The sequence below is a fragment of the Oncorhynchus gorbuscha genome, linkage group LG02 (genome assembly GCF_021184085.1).
Source record: "Oncorhynchus gorbuscha isolate QuinsamMale2020 ecotype Even-year linkage group LG02, OgorEven_v1.0, whole genome shotgun sequence".
NCBI lineage: Eukaryota > Metazoa > Chordata > Actinopteri > Salmoniformes > Salmonidae > Oncorhynchus > Oncorhynchus gorbuscha.
The window spans coordinates 67,622,517-67,640,483 of record NC_060174.1 but is presented as its reverse complement, the minus strand read 5'-3'; the positions used below and the strand labels follow the sequence as shown (position 1 = coordinate 67,640,483).

At 40.8% G+C, this 17,967-nt stretch overlaps 1 protein-coding gene across 1 annotated transcript; it reads right to left on the bottom strand.

Moving 5' to 3' along the window:
- Positions 1-1,118: 1,118 nt before the first annotated feature.
- On the bottom strand, positions 1,119-9,569 carry LOC124007980 (claudin-7-B-like). The gene is made up of 4 exons (XM_046318893.1): positions 9,046-9,569; positions 2,523-2,687; positions 2,342-2,426; positions 1,119-2,171 (listed from the first exon to the last, which is right to left on the bottom strand). The coding sequence occupies exons 1-4, from the start codon at positions 9,266-9,268 to the stop codon at positions 2,012-2,014; spliced, it is 633 nt and encodes a 210-aa protein (XP_046174849.1). The 5' UTR covers positions 9,269-9,569; the 3' UTR covers positions 1,119-2,011.
- Positions 9,570-17,967: the final 8,398 nt, after the last annotated feature.

Sequence of the window (17,967 nt, the reverse complement as noted above, 5' to 3'; positions counted from 1 at the left end):
GCGGTGTGTCACATCGGACTGAGCTCGTCATTGCAGGCAATCTCAATGCTGTGCGTTACAGGGAAGACATCCTTCTCCCTCATGTGGTACCCTTCCGGCTGGCTCATCCTGACATGACCCTCCAGCATGATAATGCCACGAGCCATACTGCTCGTTTTGTGAGTGATTTCCTGAATGACAGTAATGTCAGTGTTCTGCCATGGCCAGCAAAGAGCCTGGATTTCAATCCCATTGAGCACGTCTGGGACCCGTTGGATCAGAGGCTGAGGGCTAGGGCCATTTCCCCCAGAAAAGTCCGGGAACTTGCAGGTGCCTTGGTGGAGGAATGGGGTAACATCTCACAACAAGAACTGGCAAATCTGGTGCGGTTCATGAAGAGATGCACTGCAGTACTTAATGCAGCTGGTGGCCACACAAGATTACTTTTGACCCCCCCATACAAATATTTACACATTAAGTATGCAGAAAATAGGCGCAGTTGACAATGAGGATGTTTTTTTTTTTTGCTGAGTTTATATTACACTGGTCATCCCCAAAGCCAACATCTTTGGCCGCCTTTCCTTCCAGTTATCTGTTGCCAATGACTGGAACGAATTGCAAAAATAACTGAAGTTGGAGACTTTCTCCCTCACCAACTTTAAGCATCAGCTGTCAGAGCAGCTTACTGATCACTGCAGCTGTACACAGCCTGTGTAAATAGCCCGTGCAACCAACTACCTACTTCATCCCCATATTTGTTTTTCCTGCTCTTTTGTATATCCTCATCTGCACAGATCACACCAGTGTAAATTGATAAATTGTAATTACGTCACCACTATCTGCCTATTTATAGCCTTAACTCATTTGCACACACTGTATGCAGATTTTTCTATGGTGTGTTATTGGCTGTACTTTGTTTATCCCACGTGTAACTGTTGTTGTCGCACTGCTTTGCTTTATCTTGGCCAGGTCACGGTTGTAAATGAGAACTTGTTCGCAACTGACCTACCTGGTTAAATAAAAAAATATTTCAGCAGAGTTCACATCTGGTTGGTTACAAAGCAACCTAGCTAGTCAGGATAGGACTAGACAAGCCTTATAGCAACAGCTCTGCATATCTTGTATTGAATCCCAAAGTATGCCCAAAACCAACTTTAATTACAGAAGCCAAATCTCATAACAATAACTAAAATAAAATATCTTAAAACAAAAAAACAAGTTGAATATTCTGAATGTGACAGAAAAGATTACAATTTTAATCTTTGAAGCACACCTACTGTAGGCTACTAGCTAATAAAACAAACAAGTACTTGACCAAAGGGAGAGTATGGAGTCAAATGTTTTACCAAATGAGTCACACCGATTTCCTTTACCACTGATAATAGCAATAACTGAACTACAGCAAATAGTCTGTCAATCTTGTAAAGATTTGGGGGACTCCGTCCCCGACCTTCAAATCATACAAGTCTTGACTGGTACCTCATAGTATGTGTCGTCTTAGGCATTGAAATAAAAATATCTAGCATAAACATTAAGTCAGACAATAGGATGTCCCATCTGGCTCCAAGAAGATGTTGTGGGAGGTTTGGCTATTGTAATGCAATACCAAATCATGGTGGCCCTTTCATCATTACAATCATCTGGCCTGTCCATGTAGCCTACAGTAATAGACATGGGAGAAAAGTGGAGTAATGGTGTGAGGGGGATATAAAACATTCTCACAGAGGCAGACACTCACCGTCTGCGCTCCCTTACAAGTAAATATCATGAGTAGTCCTCAAAAACAGTCACATAAAAAAAACACAGATCTTAAAATTACAGCCTTACAATATCAGTAATTGAGGGTACACCGCAGATGAAATGTAAAACATACGTAGTTCAAAGAAAGACCATGCTATCTAGGTGGACTTGGCAGAGACCAAATGACATGTTGAGTTGGACTGATGCACAGTACATGTGGGTGCCTTTCCTTCAGCCTCCAGGCAACATGGCAGAGAGAGAGGGGGGGAGGGGGGGGGGGGGGGTCTCCTGCTCAGACAAATTCCCTGGTGCTGCTAGGGGGGCGGGTGGCGGCGATGGGGTATTTGGGTGTAGGTTTGCCCTTGGGGCATGATGCTGCGAGCATGGCACCGCCGATTATGTCCAGGAAGGCTCCAGCCCAGGCAATGAAGATGGCTAAACCAAACTCATACCTAGAGGAGAAGAGGGTTTGTGTTGGTATCAGTACAATTACATACGTGACAGAAAATGGACCGCAACTTACATCATTCACCAACTACAAGACTGTGAGTTAATGATTCCAGGTAACTAGAGGGGCAATAAAGAACGGAAGGAGGCCATAGAGGGATTCAGCAGTACTTACTTGGAGTTGACAGGGGCGAATGGATTGTAGAACTCTTTGATGATGTTATGAGCAAACCACGAGCAGGCAATAGTTGCAGACAGAGCTATGGAGAGGAGGGAAAAATGTTAGAGGTTAAAATATCAGACCATACAGAGAATTTAGAGCAAATGACATATCTGCCAATTTCAAGGTAACTCACATCCAATCAGCAGGATGATGCCTCCAGTCATGGTGATGCGAGACTTCTTTATTTTGTCATCTCCTCCACAGTTGCTGCACTTCATTCCCATGGTTGCCACCCCCAGTCCAGCCACGGTCACAATAATGCCCACAATCATCAGGGCACGCGTTGCCTGGAGCGCACCTGTAGAGGTGGGGAGGACAGAGTTAATACATCAGATTATCCCTTTAGGGTGATATGCCCTACTAAACTTTTTTTTCTTCTTTTCAACAGAGACGAGTTATAGTTTATAGAGGAAGGAGAAGTACAAATGGTCTAGTGAATGAATGACCATGTTAGTTGACAAATGTTTGATTTATCCACACAGACTTTAGAGGACTCTGCGACAAGTTATTTTGGTCATAGGAATAAAAGGTTTAACTTGATTTTATAGGCATGTTTAGCTTTAATAGCCAGGTTATTAAGACCAGAAAGCAGTAGCCACTGAAACTCTTCCACACTGAACTAGTCTCTGCCTCAACCACTCTCCCAATGTAGGCAGATGTATAACCCGGTTTTGCATGAACATTGTCATTGAGAGCTTCCGTCATTTTAAAGTTGTCAAGTGGGTGGGGAGTGATCAGACAATGATCAGAGCATAGTCTTCTTCAAATTGCTTTGCCTAGTTTGTAAATGGCTTTAAGCTGTATGTCCACTGTTTAGGGGCCGCAATAAATTAATGGCAAGATTTGGTTCAAAACTCCAGCACTGCAGGTGGTGTGGTAAGTCACCAATATTAGCTTCACAAACATCAAAAGAAGATATACTACTTTTAGAATTAGATTGCGTCAATGGTGCTGCCCATGCAGTCACAGCTACAACATTGCGATCTCTATAAATCTCTATGGGTGCAACAGAAACCATATCCAACGGAAACCTTCAAGGGTGGAGTGTGTGTGGGTGGGTGATTCTCATGAAACCAGTTTAAAAAATGTCTGTAGCAAATTGAGAAACAAACCGTGATGCATCTGCAAATAATCAACTCCCATTCTGGAGGACTAAGATCATATTTTAGGGAAAGTGTTATTTTAAATATTTAAATGTGCCTGAATTGTACAATTTCACCTCAAATTCCCGTAAAGCGTACAGATTAAAAAAACTCATGTATTTTAACACTTTAGAAAAAACTAATTTTAATAAAACACCAAATATGTTGCTGTGGTTTATCCATAAATCATAAAAATTGAAGTTGAAGTTTACATGAAACTAATATTTATGCCTACAAACGGTGTGAACGTGTCATTGCCATAACACTTAAGTTCCTGTAAAATACTCCAATCAGTTTCTAATTAAGTTTTAGTCACCCATGATGCATCATCTAGGAGTAGCCCTTAGATGAGCACAGTGAGTTAAGTTATCTGCTTATATGCCTTTAGAATAAGGTTCTTATTCTCAAACACCACCTTCACCCCACTAAAAAGCTCAAACTGGGAAAAAGTTATATTATAATTTCATTTGAAATATATATTTTTTTCAGTCTTGTTTAACTCAGACCTTCTCATAATTTTGGAGGGCATTTTCTTAAAACTGCATTGTTGGTTAAGGGCTTGTAAGTACTTCACTGTAAGGTTGTATAGATGTAACAAATAACATTTGATTTGATTCATTAGGGGAGCAATATAAGTATTAGATATACTGATTTGTTTCACTTTTTTGGACTTATGTAATGAGAATTGTGGAAAAATGCATATTACCCGAATTAAATAAAAACTAAAAACTATTAAATAGTTACGTAAAGATCCTAATCTCAGTAATTCAAGAAGAAATTGTGAAAAATTACAGAATTACAGTCTTCATTTTTACAGTTCCGTAAGAATGACCTGTGTTTGTGTGCAACCCCTCCCTGGCTCAGTCAGCAAGTCAGGAACAGGTCAGACCAGTCTTGAGCCTGGGGGAAATCGGGTTTCACTGAGGGAGACACTCCCTCTCCATGCCGCTAAAAACATTTCCTTCCTCTATTGGCTAGCTAGACCCTCTTACAGCAGATAGATATGGATTTAGCTTACAACTGACATTGAGCACATTTACAAGAGCCCAAATCAAAATGGCTGCCTTGAAGTCAGCAAAGTTCTCCAATATTGCATTATAACACCCCAAACAATTCAGGAACCATTTAGACAACATAGCAACATTTGAAACTACTATTAAAATGTGGTTGTGGTTCTGAAAAGCTCCAATCAGTATTGGCATGAGAAAAACTGTAGGCATACTCTGCAATCTTCACTTACCAGGACAACATGACATTAAAGTAAGCAGTTGGCACAACCTAACGCCTTATTCATATTTAATCTCCCGGCTATCAGCGCAATGAAATTGATATCAAGCTATTATTTTCTGACTTGTTACATCCGACCACTGGTTTGATAACAGTGCTTATCAGAACTGGCTTGTGTTCATGTTTGCAGATACAATAAAGCATACAAGCAAAAGAGCGTATGCGATAAGGAGTCGAAAACAATACAGCCTTATCAAAAGCTGTTGTTGATACACAAGTCAAACAAAGTACTTTACAGCCACTAAAAAAAAAGCTACCATAAACAGTCTAGGGAACTCAAGCAGCCGTAGTCTGGGACCATAGGGAACTTCACAGGTGTACCATAGGTGAAGTGTCAGAAGACATGAGTGGAAGAGATGGCACACCCACAGTAAGCCACACACTTAACTCTACATCTAGACAGCACAGGGTGTATACGGATGAAGAGTAATGGAGGACACATTTTTACATTGCGATATAGTGGAGAAAAGACCATAGGATACATTTACATTTTGCAAGACTAATTGATAAGATAAAGGATCAAGCAATTTAAAAATCAGGGGGAAGTGGTCAGTAAGTGTACTGTAGTCAGAGGCTAACATGTAGCTGTAGCTCAATGTCTAAAATATTGCATTGTCATGATTTAGTGTTTTGGTATAGGCTAATCATATTCTAACACGCCCGGACATTTATCTGAAGAGACGGTGCAGAGGAAAGGCTGTAAAAGTGAGCGGGCTATTGAAAAACAAGGGACGAGCAGGTGTACGATTACCCTTGGACACTGAGTTGAGTACTAATTCTCCCCATAATACAACAGGGCCCGGTTTCCCAAAAGTATCTTAAGGCTAAATTCATCGTTATAACCTTTGTCGGAGCAACGTTAAATCTCTGCGCTGTTTCCCCAAAACCATTGTTATTAAGTTACTAACGTTGCACTTCAAAACATTGGTAATCAAATGCCTGCCTCGCCACTCGTAGAAGTGCAATTAGATGCTTTTTTACCCTCCCGCATCACTACACAACGCTAAACATGACTCAGTCCCTCTGAAAGACGATAACTTCAGAACAAAGTTGACAAAGTCGAAAATGTCTTTCCAATTAATACAAAGATGCTTCAAATTAGGCTAATGTAAACAGTAGGCTATAGGTCCATTTATCATATTGAAATAGCCTACATTTAGTGTCCAACCAATGTAGTTATATCTTGTTACTTGTAGGTACACTATCTCAATATATTTCACGATGTGTAGCCTAGCGTGCCGGTGATTTAATGCATTTGATATTGGGTAGCCTAAGCTTTACAATTAGCTTCAGTATTTGCAGCCATGGGTGGTAGCTCTCGGAAACTGATCCGTTGTCAGTACTGTGAAGTTAAGGAAAGATTACGGGAGAAAATGGATCCAAAAGCAGCGCTCACTTTCTTTCGATCCTACCAGTATCGACATGCTCCAATGACGCACTTAGCGACCTCTCTCTACGTGGAGTTTTGGGTTACGCATGTTACATCGTCGGCCGTTGTAGGAAGCGCCATCACTTTAGGGAAACCGGGCCCCGGTCATTATCAGATCATACGCCTACTAAATTGATCTTGGTTTTTAGTGGGGTAGGATGAAAAAGGAGAACATTGCTGCCAGTTTTATTCAATATAGGTTATAGAATGTATAATGTGTGGTCCTTGCTAACAGTTCTCTGTGCACGCAGTGCACGCAGTTTCATACAGTGCCACCCCTGCATAGAGTCTATTCACTGGTGTGTTGACTAAATAGAGCACGATAAACATGATATTTACCCCCATGCCTGCAGCTCGCACACCCGCGATCACCAACTTGGTCTCAGTATTTCCTATTATTTTATATGTAAATCCAAGACACTCCATTTAGTATGATATATTAAGTTTCTAATAAAATGTATTCATTTGTGGATGTCCATTACCCATTTCATATGGCATGTTACAAATCGCAAGCTGTACAATATTCCAATTTGTTGTGGCTAATGTTAACCAGCTCTAGGGGTTCGGGTTTAAGATTAAAAGTTAGGGAAAAGGCTAGCCAACATGTTAAGTATACTGATCAAAACATGTAAAGTGTTGGTCCCATGTTTCATTAACTGAAAAAAAGATCCCAGAAATTTTACTTACGCACAAAAAGCTTCTCATTTTGTGCACATCCCGGTTCGTGAGCATTTCTCTTTTGCCAAGATTATCCATCCACCTGACAGGTGTGACAAAGACACTGACTAAACAGCATGATCATTTACAACTTGCAACCCCCCCCCCCTGCACATTTTCCAGGTGGCGCACGCATTGCCTTCATTGTTGTTTTCCTTCCTAACAATAGCTTTTGACATGTGCGTTGCCATCAAAGTAAGTGCCTTATTATGTGATCATTCTCATTTGTGTATATTGGTGTTGTCACTTCTATTCTAGCACACCATATGTTTGGAGAATAATGTGTTTACATGTTTTCAAGTAATGTTGACCAATCTTGCATTCAGATTCTTGCGTAGATTGTCATGGACACGTGTGTAAAATACTTTGAAGGTTGTACGAATTATGATGAACTAATTAACAGCCATGTTTGTTGACATCATACAAAGCATTCTGATTGTCACAAACTGTCAGAACAAAGATGTATAACAAAATGAGGTGAAGTGAAAGACGGTAGATGACATAACCCCTTCAACATGCATGCTGCAAACAGACCCAAATCATTTTGCAACCTTTGGTTGATGCATTAAAAAAATTAAGACATGGTGGTGCGCACAAACTACCCATCGTCGGCTTACTTGACATGTTTAGTGCTTCTCAATGATTTTGATCACTGTTGAGCTCACCCGTAATGTGATGAATAGTACCTAGTAATTGCTATTAGCCAATTCATATTATGGTTTCTGTCAACTTTCCACAGTTAGCACTATGACAAATGTTGCCTACATTTTCCAGTTTGGATGAGAACAGTGTTATTCTGTCGCTTCTGTGATTGTCTGAACATTGATTCCAAAAATAAACTGGTGACATTTTAAAGACTTTGCTTTTATTTTTTTACAGAGTGTCCAGCTCAACACAATTTGAGCATTCCAGATCTAATCTATGAGACTAGTCTGCAACACGCCCATGGAGCACTAGCCTATAAGGGTTTTTCCCACAGGCAGAAGAGGACATGGCATAGCCCGGATAATCATTACCGTGTTAACAGCACAAACCAGCCATAGCCACAAACTAATGTGAATACAAGTCATTCATTCAGTGGCCTGTGTTTGATTATATCCCCAGATTGCTGTATTCTCAGAGTTTAGATAGTGAACTGAAAGTGAGATTAAAAATTAAATATATCAACCCCATAGAGAAAGGGATAATTTTAAAAAAATGTTTAAGATGGATAGCACGCAGAGGGTCTGAGTTGAATAGTAAATGGACAAAGCAACCAAAAGTTTACAATTGAGCATGGACACTAAATATGAGTCATAAATGCAGTAACAAGGTGTGTCAATTGCATAATATTATCAGGTTTCCAATAATGCATGGCGCATGCTAGCCCTTGTCATGAATCTGTTACATCAAATTACACAACTGTCAAAGAAGGAATCTTCTGTAGGGGGCAGAACATTAACACGCATCGCTTGCAGTAGGTTTTGGGAGCATAAGGACATTTCATAAATCGGTGCGAAATTATTTTCAAAAACAAAAAAGGTTAAATTAGTCCACCTTTAGGGTTCCCTCACGACCATTGTTCTAAGTTACAACGCTTGTTTACTGAAAACAAATATTTGACTACCTGTGCTAATTATCTGTCTCTGAACACCTGTGTGTAAACGAGAGGCCAGCCATTTTGTCAATAAAAAAAATAGGGTCTGCTGCAAGTATTAAGTATACAGTAAGTGTGTAGTTTGCATTTCTGAAGTTGATTTGATATGGAAGTAGAGTAATTTGTTTCTAGAACCATAGCGCAATTAAGTCAATTCACGTTTAGATGGAGTATTTGGCAGGTTTGGTCTCGAGCCAATTCGCCCTTTAAAAACAGAACATGTAAAACTCCAAGGTTTGACGTTAGTTTCCTTTAGTCCAATATTGGGCAAGGTGCATGCCTCATCCACATAGCAGTGTTAATTCCGTCGCCTTCAACATTCATACAGCATTTTTCAACATAATACGTTATATTGCACTCATAGCTCTAAGATCCATACAGGGGCAAGGCAAACGTTCAATACACACACGTTTATATATTAAAACAAATTCATTAGCCTACTTACTGTCAAGTTGCAGAATTGAGTCGTAGACTTTGCATTGGATCTGGCCGGTGCTCTGAAATGCACAAGACATCCATAATCCCTGGTACATAGACACTGCTGTGATGATGTTGTCCCCGACATAGGCGGACATCTTCCACTGGGGCAGGATTGTGCCGACAATTAACCCGATCAGACCCAGTAGCGACAGGGCAAACCCCAAAATCTGGAGTCCCGAGTTGGCCATTATGAACTCCTTGAATCAAACTGAGTTTTAGGAAAGTCACCGTTCTCGTAAAACCTGTAGAAAGTCTTAATTGTTTTGTAGGAACAAAAAATAAATGACTCCACCTGGTTGAGACTAGCAGCCCTCCACGCGTTCACACAATAGATGTCTTGAAAAAAGTAGCTGTTGTTGTAAAATTGTTTTAGAAAGTAGTCTGCGAAATATAAACCCAATTTGGTAGTTTTGCCTGTAAAATGCAAAAGGGACTATTTCTCAGACACCTGTTGAATAGCCGCACCTTGAATATAATGAGGATTTGTCTGCGAATGGGCGTTTTTTAAAGTAGCTTCCTCCTCACAAGGGGCGGGGGACGCGCACAGTTTCGAGTCATCAACAGGTATCTTGAAGACATGAGGTTTTATGATGTCATGGTATCAATCACAGCAGAATAGACCCGAACCGCAATCTTTTTTTTTTTTTACGAATGCGATATGGCGAATTTAGTGCATTTCTTGTATTGTTTTCCATAAATCAATGGCTACAACTCCTGTGCTCAGACATAGGCTAGCTAGGGCATAGCCCAGGGCACAATGAATGATATTTTCCAGTTTGACATTTAGCTTAAAGTAATGGGATATTTTTTCTCTCCACTGCATTGGATGACGAAAGATGCCTCGAGAGAACACTGTTTGCATGGAGATGGTGAGTTTATCGCCCCAAAACATCCCATACGGAAACTTAATATTTGAAATACATATATGTAATATATGTACTAGAATTAAAATAAATAAATATATAAATACATTTATTACTCATGTCACATATTTCATAAATATATTTTCTTATATTCCATTTTGCCCATCTAAAAAGATATACGTTGTAATATTTGACATATGTACATATATTTACATGTATTACTTATCCATATGTGGTAATATGCATTTTACATACATGTATTATTCAGATAATTATTGACCATATATGCAAATGTGCAGGCTAGAAATACATGTTGACAACATGCTGTGGTAGCTAGCAAAATATATTTCATAAGTATATGTTGACATTTATTTTGATGAAATACAGGATGTACACATTTACCTTAGATACAGTAGTTAGGCAACATTCAAATGCAACGCATAACACTAAAAAGTTCAACACTATTACACAATAGCATGCTTTAATAAATTTACATTTAAGTCATTTAGCAGACGCTCTTATCCAGAGCGACTTACAAATGACTCATGACTGACAACTAAAGGAGTGATTTTAATAATCTTTATTTTCAGCTCAAATAACTTGGTCCATTGTTGAATTGTGGCATAGGAGTCACTGGAAGGTTGCATCTGGATAAAAAAAGAAAGTACAAATGACCTCTGTGCACTTCTCATCTGTATTTGAAAATAAGGTATTTAAAGATCAAATTGATACTTACAATACAGATTCCTTCTCCTGGTCCATTACCAGACTAAGGGTGCGTTCGTAAATTCACTCTGGGGTGCCAGAGTGCGTTCAGAGTACGCTCTGGACATTTCTAATTCAGAACGTTGTCAGATTGTAAATTCAGAGCATTTTGCTCTCGGATTGTTCAGAGCGCACACTGGACGCTCTGGCCGAGGAGAAGGGTTGATCTGATCGTTCTGACCTCACAACGGCAGTCAAGCTAACTGGCTAACTACTTCCAGATATAAATGAGAGAACACCTCACTCTGACCATTTTACTCGCCCTAGCAGAGCTGGTTAGGCAGTGTTCATCTTACCCAGAGCTTTGATGACTGTAACTGTGCGAATGGTAACAATTGAAATATTTTTTTTTTGCCGACGTTTACTGACACCAGCCATATTCAACGGGTGTTGAGAGTTCGTAAATGTATCAGTTATCAGTTATTCTGCTCTCTGGCACACTGAGACGAGAGTGCTCTGAAATCGGAGTAGATAGCCAGAGCGAATTTACAAACGTGCCCTAAGTTAACAGTTACCCTGTGGATAATGCAGAGACGGAGAGTCAGTAAAACATTTCCACAAGATGAAGAATAAGGTGTTAATGTTCATGAACACATTTATATTTAATTGGGAACTAGCTAGCTAAATGAAACAAAATAATAACTTATATTGGCTGAGGTCTATGCATAGGCCTTGATCCTTCAAACCAGAAGGATCCACTGCAGGGAAAAATATGATTATTTTTTGCTCAAAATAATCATATTTTTCCCTGCAGTGGATTCTTCTGGTTTGAAGGATCAACGGCCTATGCATAGACCTCAGCCAATAATTTCATTTAGTTAGCTAGTTAGTTACAGTCATCAAATTTGATCTTTAAATACCTTATTTTCAAATATAGATGAGAAGTGTAGCTAGCGATGTTGCTGCCAGAGAAACCCCAGATAGAACAAGGAGCTAGGATTAGTTGTGAAAATCTTTGGAGAAACCCAGCCCTCACTATAAAGCTATGTAGTTAGCTAGCTAGTAACATGCAACACATTGCTTGGCAGGCATCATTTAATGAAAGGCCTAACCCAACTAAAATGTTTTGCATTGTTACCCTAATGTTTGAGTGTCCAGTTTTCCTTTAGATAGGGGAGCATTCCATCTATGTTAGCAAAAACCTTCTGAGAACCTTTTTAGAATGTTTTGATGTTAAAGTTAGGAGAACATTCCCTTAATATCAAGCATAACTTACCTAGAACGTGGTTACAATGGCCTCAGAATATACAACATTAATGTTTATGGGACATTGCAAGAACATTCATGTCTCCAGTTTTCTGAGGGTTAGAACAATAATCCATCATGTCACATCAAATATACACAAAATAATGGTTTCCATGTTCTCAGAATATAAGATTTGAATGTTCTAGACATGTTAAATGAGAACATGTATGTTTGGTGGGAATTTGATGGAATATTCTCCTAACCCACAGAAAACTGGACACATTAATGTTCTAGTGAGACTCTTAGGGGAACATTCTCTAAATTTGTGGGAACGTTTGATGTCATGATTATTTGCATCAATCCAGCTGCCATTTAGTTTGCAAACTCCATCACGTGAGCTACAGAAAGGGAAACTACACAAATTTCTTCGATTTTTCCCAGACCTTAAAAGTTGACTACAAATGTGGTTCAAGCATTGTTGTGGACTTAGAACATCCATTTTTTTATTAAAAAGTGTAACTTTGAGAGCAAAAACCTGAAAAAATGGGGGAATTGCTGACAAATTTGACACGCTCATTTATCTACATGACCAAAACTATGTGGACACCTGCTCGTCAAACATTTCATTCCAAAATCATAGGAATTAATATGGAGTTGGTCCCCCTTTTGCTGCTATAAATAACAGCTTCCACTCTTCTGGGTAGGCTTTTCACTAGATGTTGGAACATTGCTGCAGTGACTTGCTTCAGTTCAGTTGCAAGAGGATTAGTGAGGTCGGGCACTGATTTTGGGCAATTAGACTTGGCTCACAGTCAGCATTCCAATTCATCCCAAAGGTGTTCGATGGGGTTGAGGTCAGGGCTCAGTGCAGGCTAGTCAAGTTCTTACACACTGATCTCGACAACCATTTCTGTATGAACCTTGTTTGTGCACAGGGCCATCGTCATGCTGAAACAGGAAAGTTGGAAGCACAGAATCGTCTAGAATGTCATTGAATGCTTTGGAAGTTAAGATTTCCCTTCACTGGAACTAAGGGGCCTAGCCCCAACCATGAAAAACAACCCCAGACCATTATTCCTCCTCCACCAAACTTTACAGTTGGCACTATGCATTGGGGCAGGTAAAGTTTTCCTGGCATCTGCCAAACCCAGATTTGTCCGTTGGACTGCCAGATGGTGAAGCGTGATTCAGCACACCAGAGAACGCAATCCACTGCTCAAGAGTCCAATGACGGTGAGCTTTACACTACTCCAGCCAACGCTTGTCATTGCGCATGGTAATCTTAGGCTTGTGTGCGTCTGCTCAGCCATGGAAACCCATTTCATGAAGCTCCTGACCAACAGTTCTTGTCCAGAGGCACTTTGAAACTCGGTAGGGAGTGTTGCAACCGAGGACAGATGATTTTTACGCATTATGCGCTTCAACACTCGGCGGTCCCAATCTTGTGTGGCATACCACATCGTGGCTGAGCCTTTGTTGCTCCTAGACATTTCCACTTCACAATAACATCACTTACAGGCAGTTCAAGCAAGGCAGAAATTAGACTAACTGACTTGTTGGAGAGGTGGCATCCTATGACGGTGCCACATTGAAAGTCACTCTTCAGTAAGGCTATTCTACTGCCAATGTTTGACTATGGAGATTGCATGGCTATGCGATCCATATAATACACCTGTCAGCAACGGGTGTGCCTGAAATAGGCAAATCCACTAATTTCAAGGTGTCCACATACTTTTGTATATATAGTATATTTCAGTAGTAAGTCTACCATTACCTACTTGCACAGTCCAGCTTGGGTTTGCCTGAATGTGAAATACTAATATGGGATTAATCATTTTAGGTCATTCAGAGTACATAACTGTTTTTCATATAATTTTTCACACAGGGCGCCTTTCCTTTGAACCGTTTGTGAAATTTTAGGTACATTTGAGTATTCACACTTCTCCAGGCACCACAACACCACTGACTAGAGTAAAATAGTAGCCTATGTTTTATTATGTTTGTAATTTGGGTTGTTGTTGTTCCTGCATGTGTCTCTTTCTCAATATCTCATTAATATCATGTCACTACACACTTCTTTAATACAAGGTAACACAACATTCAAAGACGAGGTACGTTATTTGCATATAAGAGTAGGATAATGAATATACCCTAGGCAAAGACCATGGCAGAGACTGACCTGGGGTGTATTCATTACGTCTTACAATGGAAAACGTTCACTGTTTAAGAACAGAAGCAAATGGAACCAAATGGGGAGGGACCTATATGCATTTGTCCAATAGAAACTCTTGTTTTTGTTGCAAAACGTTTTCCATTTGGGGTAAACAGTATTTGTTGCAAAACGTTTCGCAACAGACAGAATCAGACTAATGAATACACCCCTGGTGTGCCACCCAAAGCACAAGAATTTAGCAAGCAAACGTACAGGAGGGATACAACTTAATCATCCTAAAGACGTGTTGCCCCAAGCCAGGATTAATGAGAACACAGTTCATGTTGAAGTTGTGGAGATTACCTTCCAATCACCAGTGGTTTAACGTACTTAAGTAATAATACTTTAAAGTACTACTTAAGTAGTTTTGGGGGGTATCTGTACTTTACGTTATTATTGAAATGTTTGACAACATTCACTTCACTACATTCCTAAAAAAGATGATGTACTTCTTACTCAATACATTTTCCCTGACACCCAAAAGTACACCTTACATTTTGAATGCTTAGCAGGACAGGAAAATGGTCAAATTCACACACAATTCAAGAAAACATTCCCGATCATCCCTACTGCCTCTTATCTGGCGGACTCACAAAACACAAGCGCTTCGTTTGTAAATGATGTCTGAGTGTTGGAGAATCCCCTGGCTATCCTTAAATGTTTTAAAATGAAAATACATTTGGCCATCTGGTTTGCTTAATATAAGAAATGTGAAATTGTTTATTTTAGCAATTGCACTTAGTTTTGATACTTAAGTATACAGTTGAAGTCGGAAGTTTACATACACCTCAGCCAAATACATTTAAACTCAGTTTTTCACAATTCCTGACATTTAATCGTAATAAAAATTCCCTGTCTTAGGTCAGGATCACCTCCCTGTCTTAGGTTAGGATCACCTCTTTATTTTAAGAATGTGAAATGTCAGAATAATAGTAGAGAGAATGATTTATTTCAGCTTTTATTTCTTTCATCACATTCCCAGTGGGTCAGAAGTTTACATACACTCAATTAGTATTTAGTAGCATTGCCTTTATATTGTTTAACTTGGGTCAAACGTTTCAGGTATCCTTCCACAATAAGTTGGGTGAATTTTGGCCCATTCCACCTGACAGAGCTGGTGTAACAGAGTCAGGTTTGTAGGTCTCCTTGCTCGCACACACTATTCCAGTTCTGCCAAAACATTTTCTATACGATTGAGGTCAGGGCTTTGTGATGGGCACTCCAAGCTTTAACTGATGTCTTGAGATGTTGCTTCAATATAGCCACATAATTCCTCATGATGCCATCTATTTTGTGAAGTGCACCGATCCCTCCTGCAGCAAAACACCCCCACAACATAATGCTACCAGCCCAGTGCTTCACGGTTGGGATGGTATTCTTCAGCTTGCAAGCAATCCCCCTTTTTCCTCCAAACATAAGGATGGTCATTATGGCCAAACAGTTCTATTTTTGTTTCATCAGACTAGAGGACATTTCTCCAAAAAGTATGATCTTTGTCCCCATGTGCAGTTGCAAACCGTAGTCTGGCTTTTTTATGGCGGTTTTGGAGCAGTGGCTTCTTCCCTGCTGAGCAGCCTTTCAGGTTATGTTGATATACGACTTGTTTTACTGTGGATATAGATACTTTTGTAACTGTTTCCTTCAGCATCTTCACAAGGTACTTTGCTGTTGTTCTGCGATTGATTTGTACTTTTCGCACCAAAGTACGTTCATCTCTAGGACACAGAACGCTTCTCCATCCTGAGCGGTATGACGGCTGTGTGGTCCCATGGTGTTTATACTTGCGTACTATTGTTTGTACAGATGAACGTGGTACCTTCAGTCATTTGGAAATTGCTCCCAAGGATGAACCAGACTTGTGGAGGCCTACAATTATTTTTCAGAGGTCTTGGCTGATTTCTTTTGATTTTCCCATAATGTCAAGCAAAGAGGCACTGAGTTTGAAGGTTGGACTTGAAATACATCCACAGATACGCCTCCAATTGACTCAAACGATGTCAATTAGCCTATCCGTAGCTTCTAAAGCCATCAAATAATTTTCTGGAATTTTCCAAGCTGTTTAAAGGCACAGTCAACTTAGTATGTAAACCTCTGACCCACTGGAATTGTGATACAGTGTATTATAAGTTAAATAAACTGTCTGCAAACAAATGTTGGAAAAATGACTTGTGTCATGCACAAATGAGATGTCCTAACCGACTTGCCAAAACTATAGTTTGTTAATAAGAAATTTGTGGAGTGGTTGAAAAACAATGACTCCAACCTAAGTGTATATATACTTCCGACTTCAACTGTATTTAAAAAAAAAGTAGTATTTTACTGGGTGACTGTAATGGCGTTCTTCGTTTGTAGAAAAAGAGTCGGACCGAAATGCAGCGTGGTGGTTACTCATGACTTTAATGAAAAAAAGCGATACATGAAATAACTGAAAGAAACAAAAACAACAAACGGAACGTGAAACCTATTACAGCCTATCTGGTGAACACTACACAGAGACAGGAACAATCACCCACGAAATACACAGTGAAACCCCGGCTACCTAAATAAGGTTCCCAATCAGAGACAACGAGAATCACCTGACTCTGATTGAGAATCGCCTCAGGCAACCAAGCCTATACAACACCCCTACTCAGCCGCAATCCCAAATACTACAAACCCCAATATGAAAATACAATATATAAACCCATGTCACACCTGGCCTGACCAAATATATAACGAAAACACAAAATACAATGACCAAGGCGTGACAGAATCCCCCCCCTCCCCTCTAAGGTGCGGACTCCCGGACGCACCTCAAAACCATAGGGAGGGTCCGGGTGGGCGTCTGTCCGTGGTGGCGGTTCCGGCTCGGGACGTGGACCCCACTCCATTAATGTCCTAGTTCCTCCTCTTCGCGTCCTGGGATAATCCACCCTCGCCGCCGACCATGGCCTAATAGTCCTCACCCAGAACCCCACTGAACTGAGGAGCAGCTCGTGACTGAGGGTCAGCTCGGGACTGAGGCAGCTCGGGACTGAGGGGCAGCTCGGGACTGAGGGGCAGCTCGAGACTAAGGGGCAGGGGGCTCAGGTAGGTAGTAGGCTCCGGTAGATCCTGGCTGGCTGGCGGATCTGGAAGATTCAGGTTGACTAGCAGATCTGGAAGATTCAGGTTGACTAGCAGATCTGGAAGATTCTGGTTAACTGGCAGATCTGTAAGAGACTGGTTGACTGGCAGATCTGGAAGAATCTGGTTGACTGGCAGATCTAGAAGATCATGGCTGACTGGCGGATCTAGCTGCTCTATGCAGACTGACAGCTCTGGCTGCTTCATACAGACTGACAGCTCTGGCTGCTTCATGCAGACTGACAGCTCTGGCTGCTTCATACAGACTGACAGCTCTGACTGCTCCATGCAGGCTGACAGCTCTGGCTGCTTCATACAGACTGACAGCTCTGGCTGCTTTATGCATACTGACAGCTCTGGCTGCTTCATACAGACTGACAGCTCTGACTGCTCCATGCAGGCTGACAGCACCCTGCAGACTGGCAGCTCCTTGCAGACTGACAGCTCCTTGCAGACTGACAGCTCCTTGCAGACTGGCAGCTCTTCGCAGACTTACAGCTCCATGCAGGCTGACAGCACCCTGCAGACTGGCAGCTCCTTGCAGATTGACAGCTCCTTGCAGACTGACAGCTCCTTGCAGACTGGCAGCTCTTTGCAGACTGACAGCTCTGGCTGCTTCATGCAGACTGACAGCTCTGACTGCTCCATGCAGGCTGACAGCACCCTGCAGACTGGCAGCTCCTTGCAGACTAACAGCTCCTTGCAGACTGACAGCTCCTTGCAGACTGGCAGCTCTTTGCAGACTGACATCTCTGGC

Coding starts and splice junctions, on each gene's coding strand:
- LOC124007980 (XM_046318893.1), bottom strand. CDS start 9,268: ATGGCCAACTCGGGACTCCAGATTTTGGGGTTTGCCCTGTCGCTACTG. Junction 2,427..2,522: donor CATCATCCTGCTGATTGGAT/GTGAGTTACCTT, acceptor TCCTCTCCATAG/CTCTGTCTGCAACTATTGCC. Junction 2,172..2,341: donor TTCGCCCCTGTCAACTCCAA/GTAAGTACTGCT, acceptor CTTCTCCTCTAG/GTATGAGTTTGGTTTAGCCA.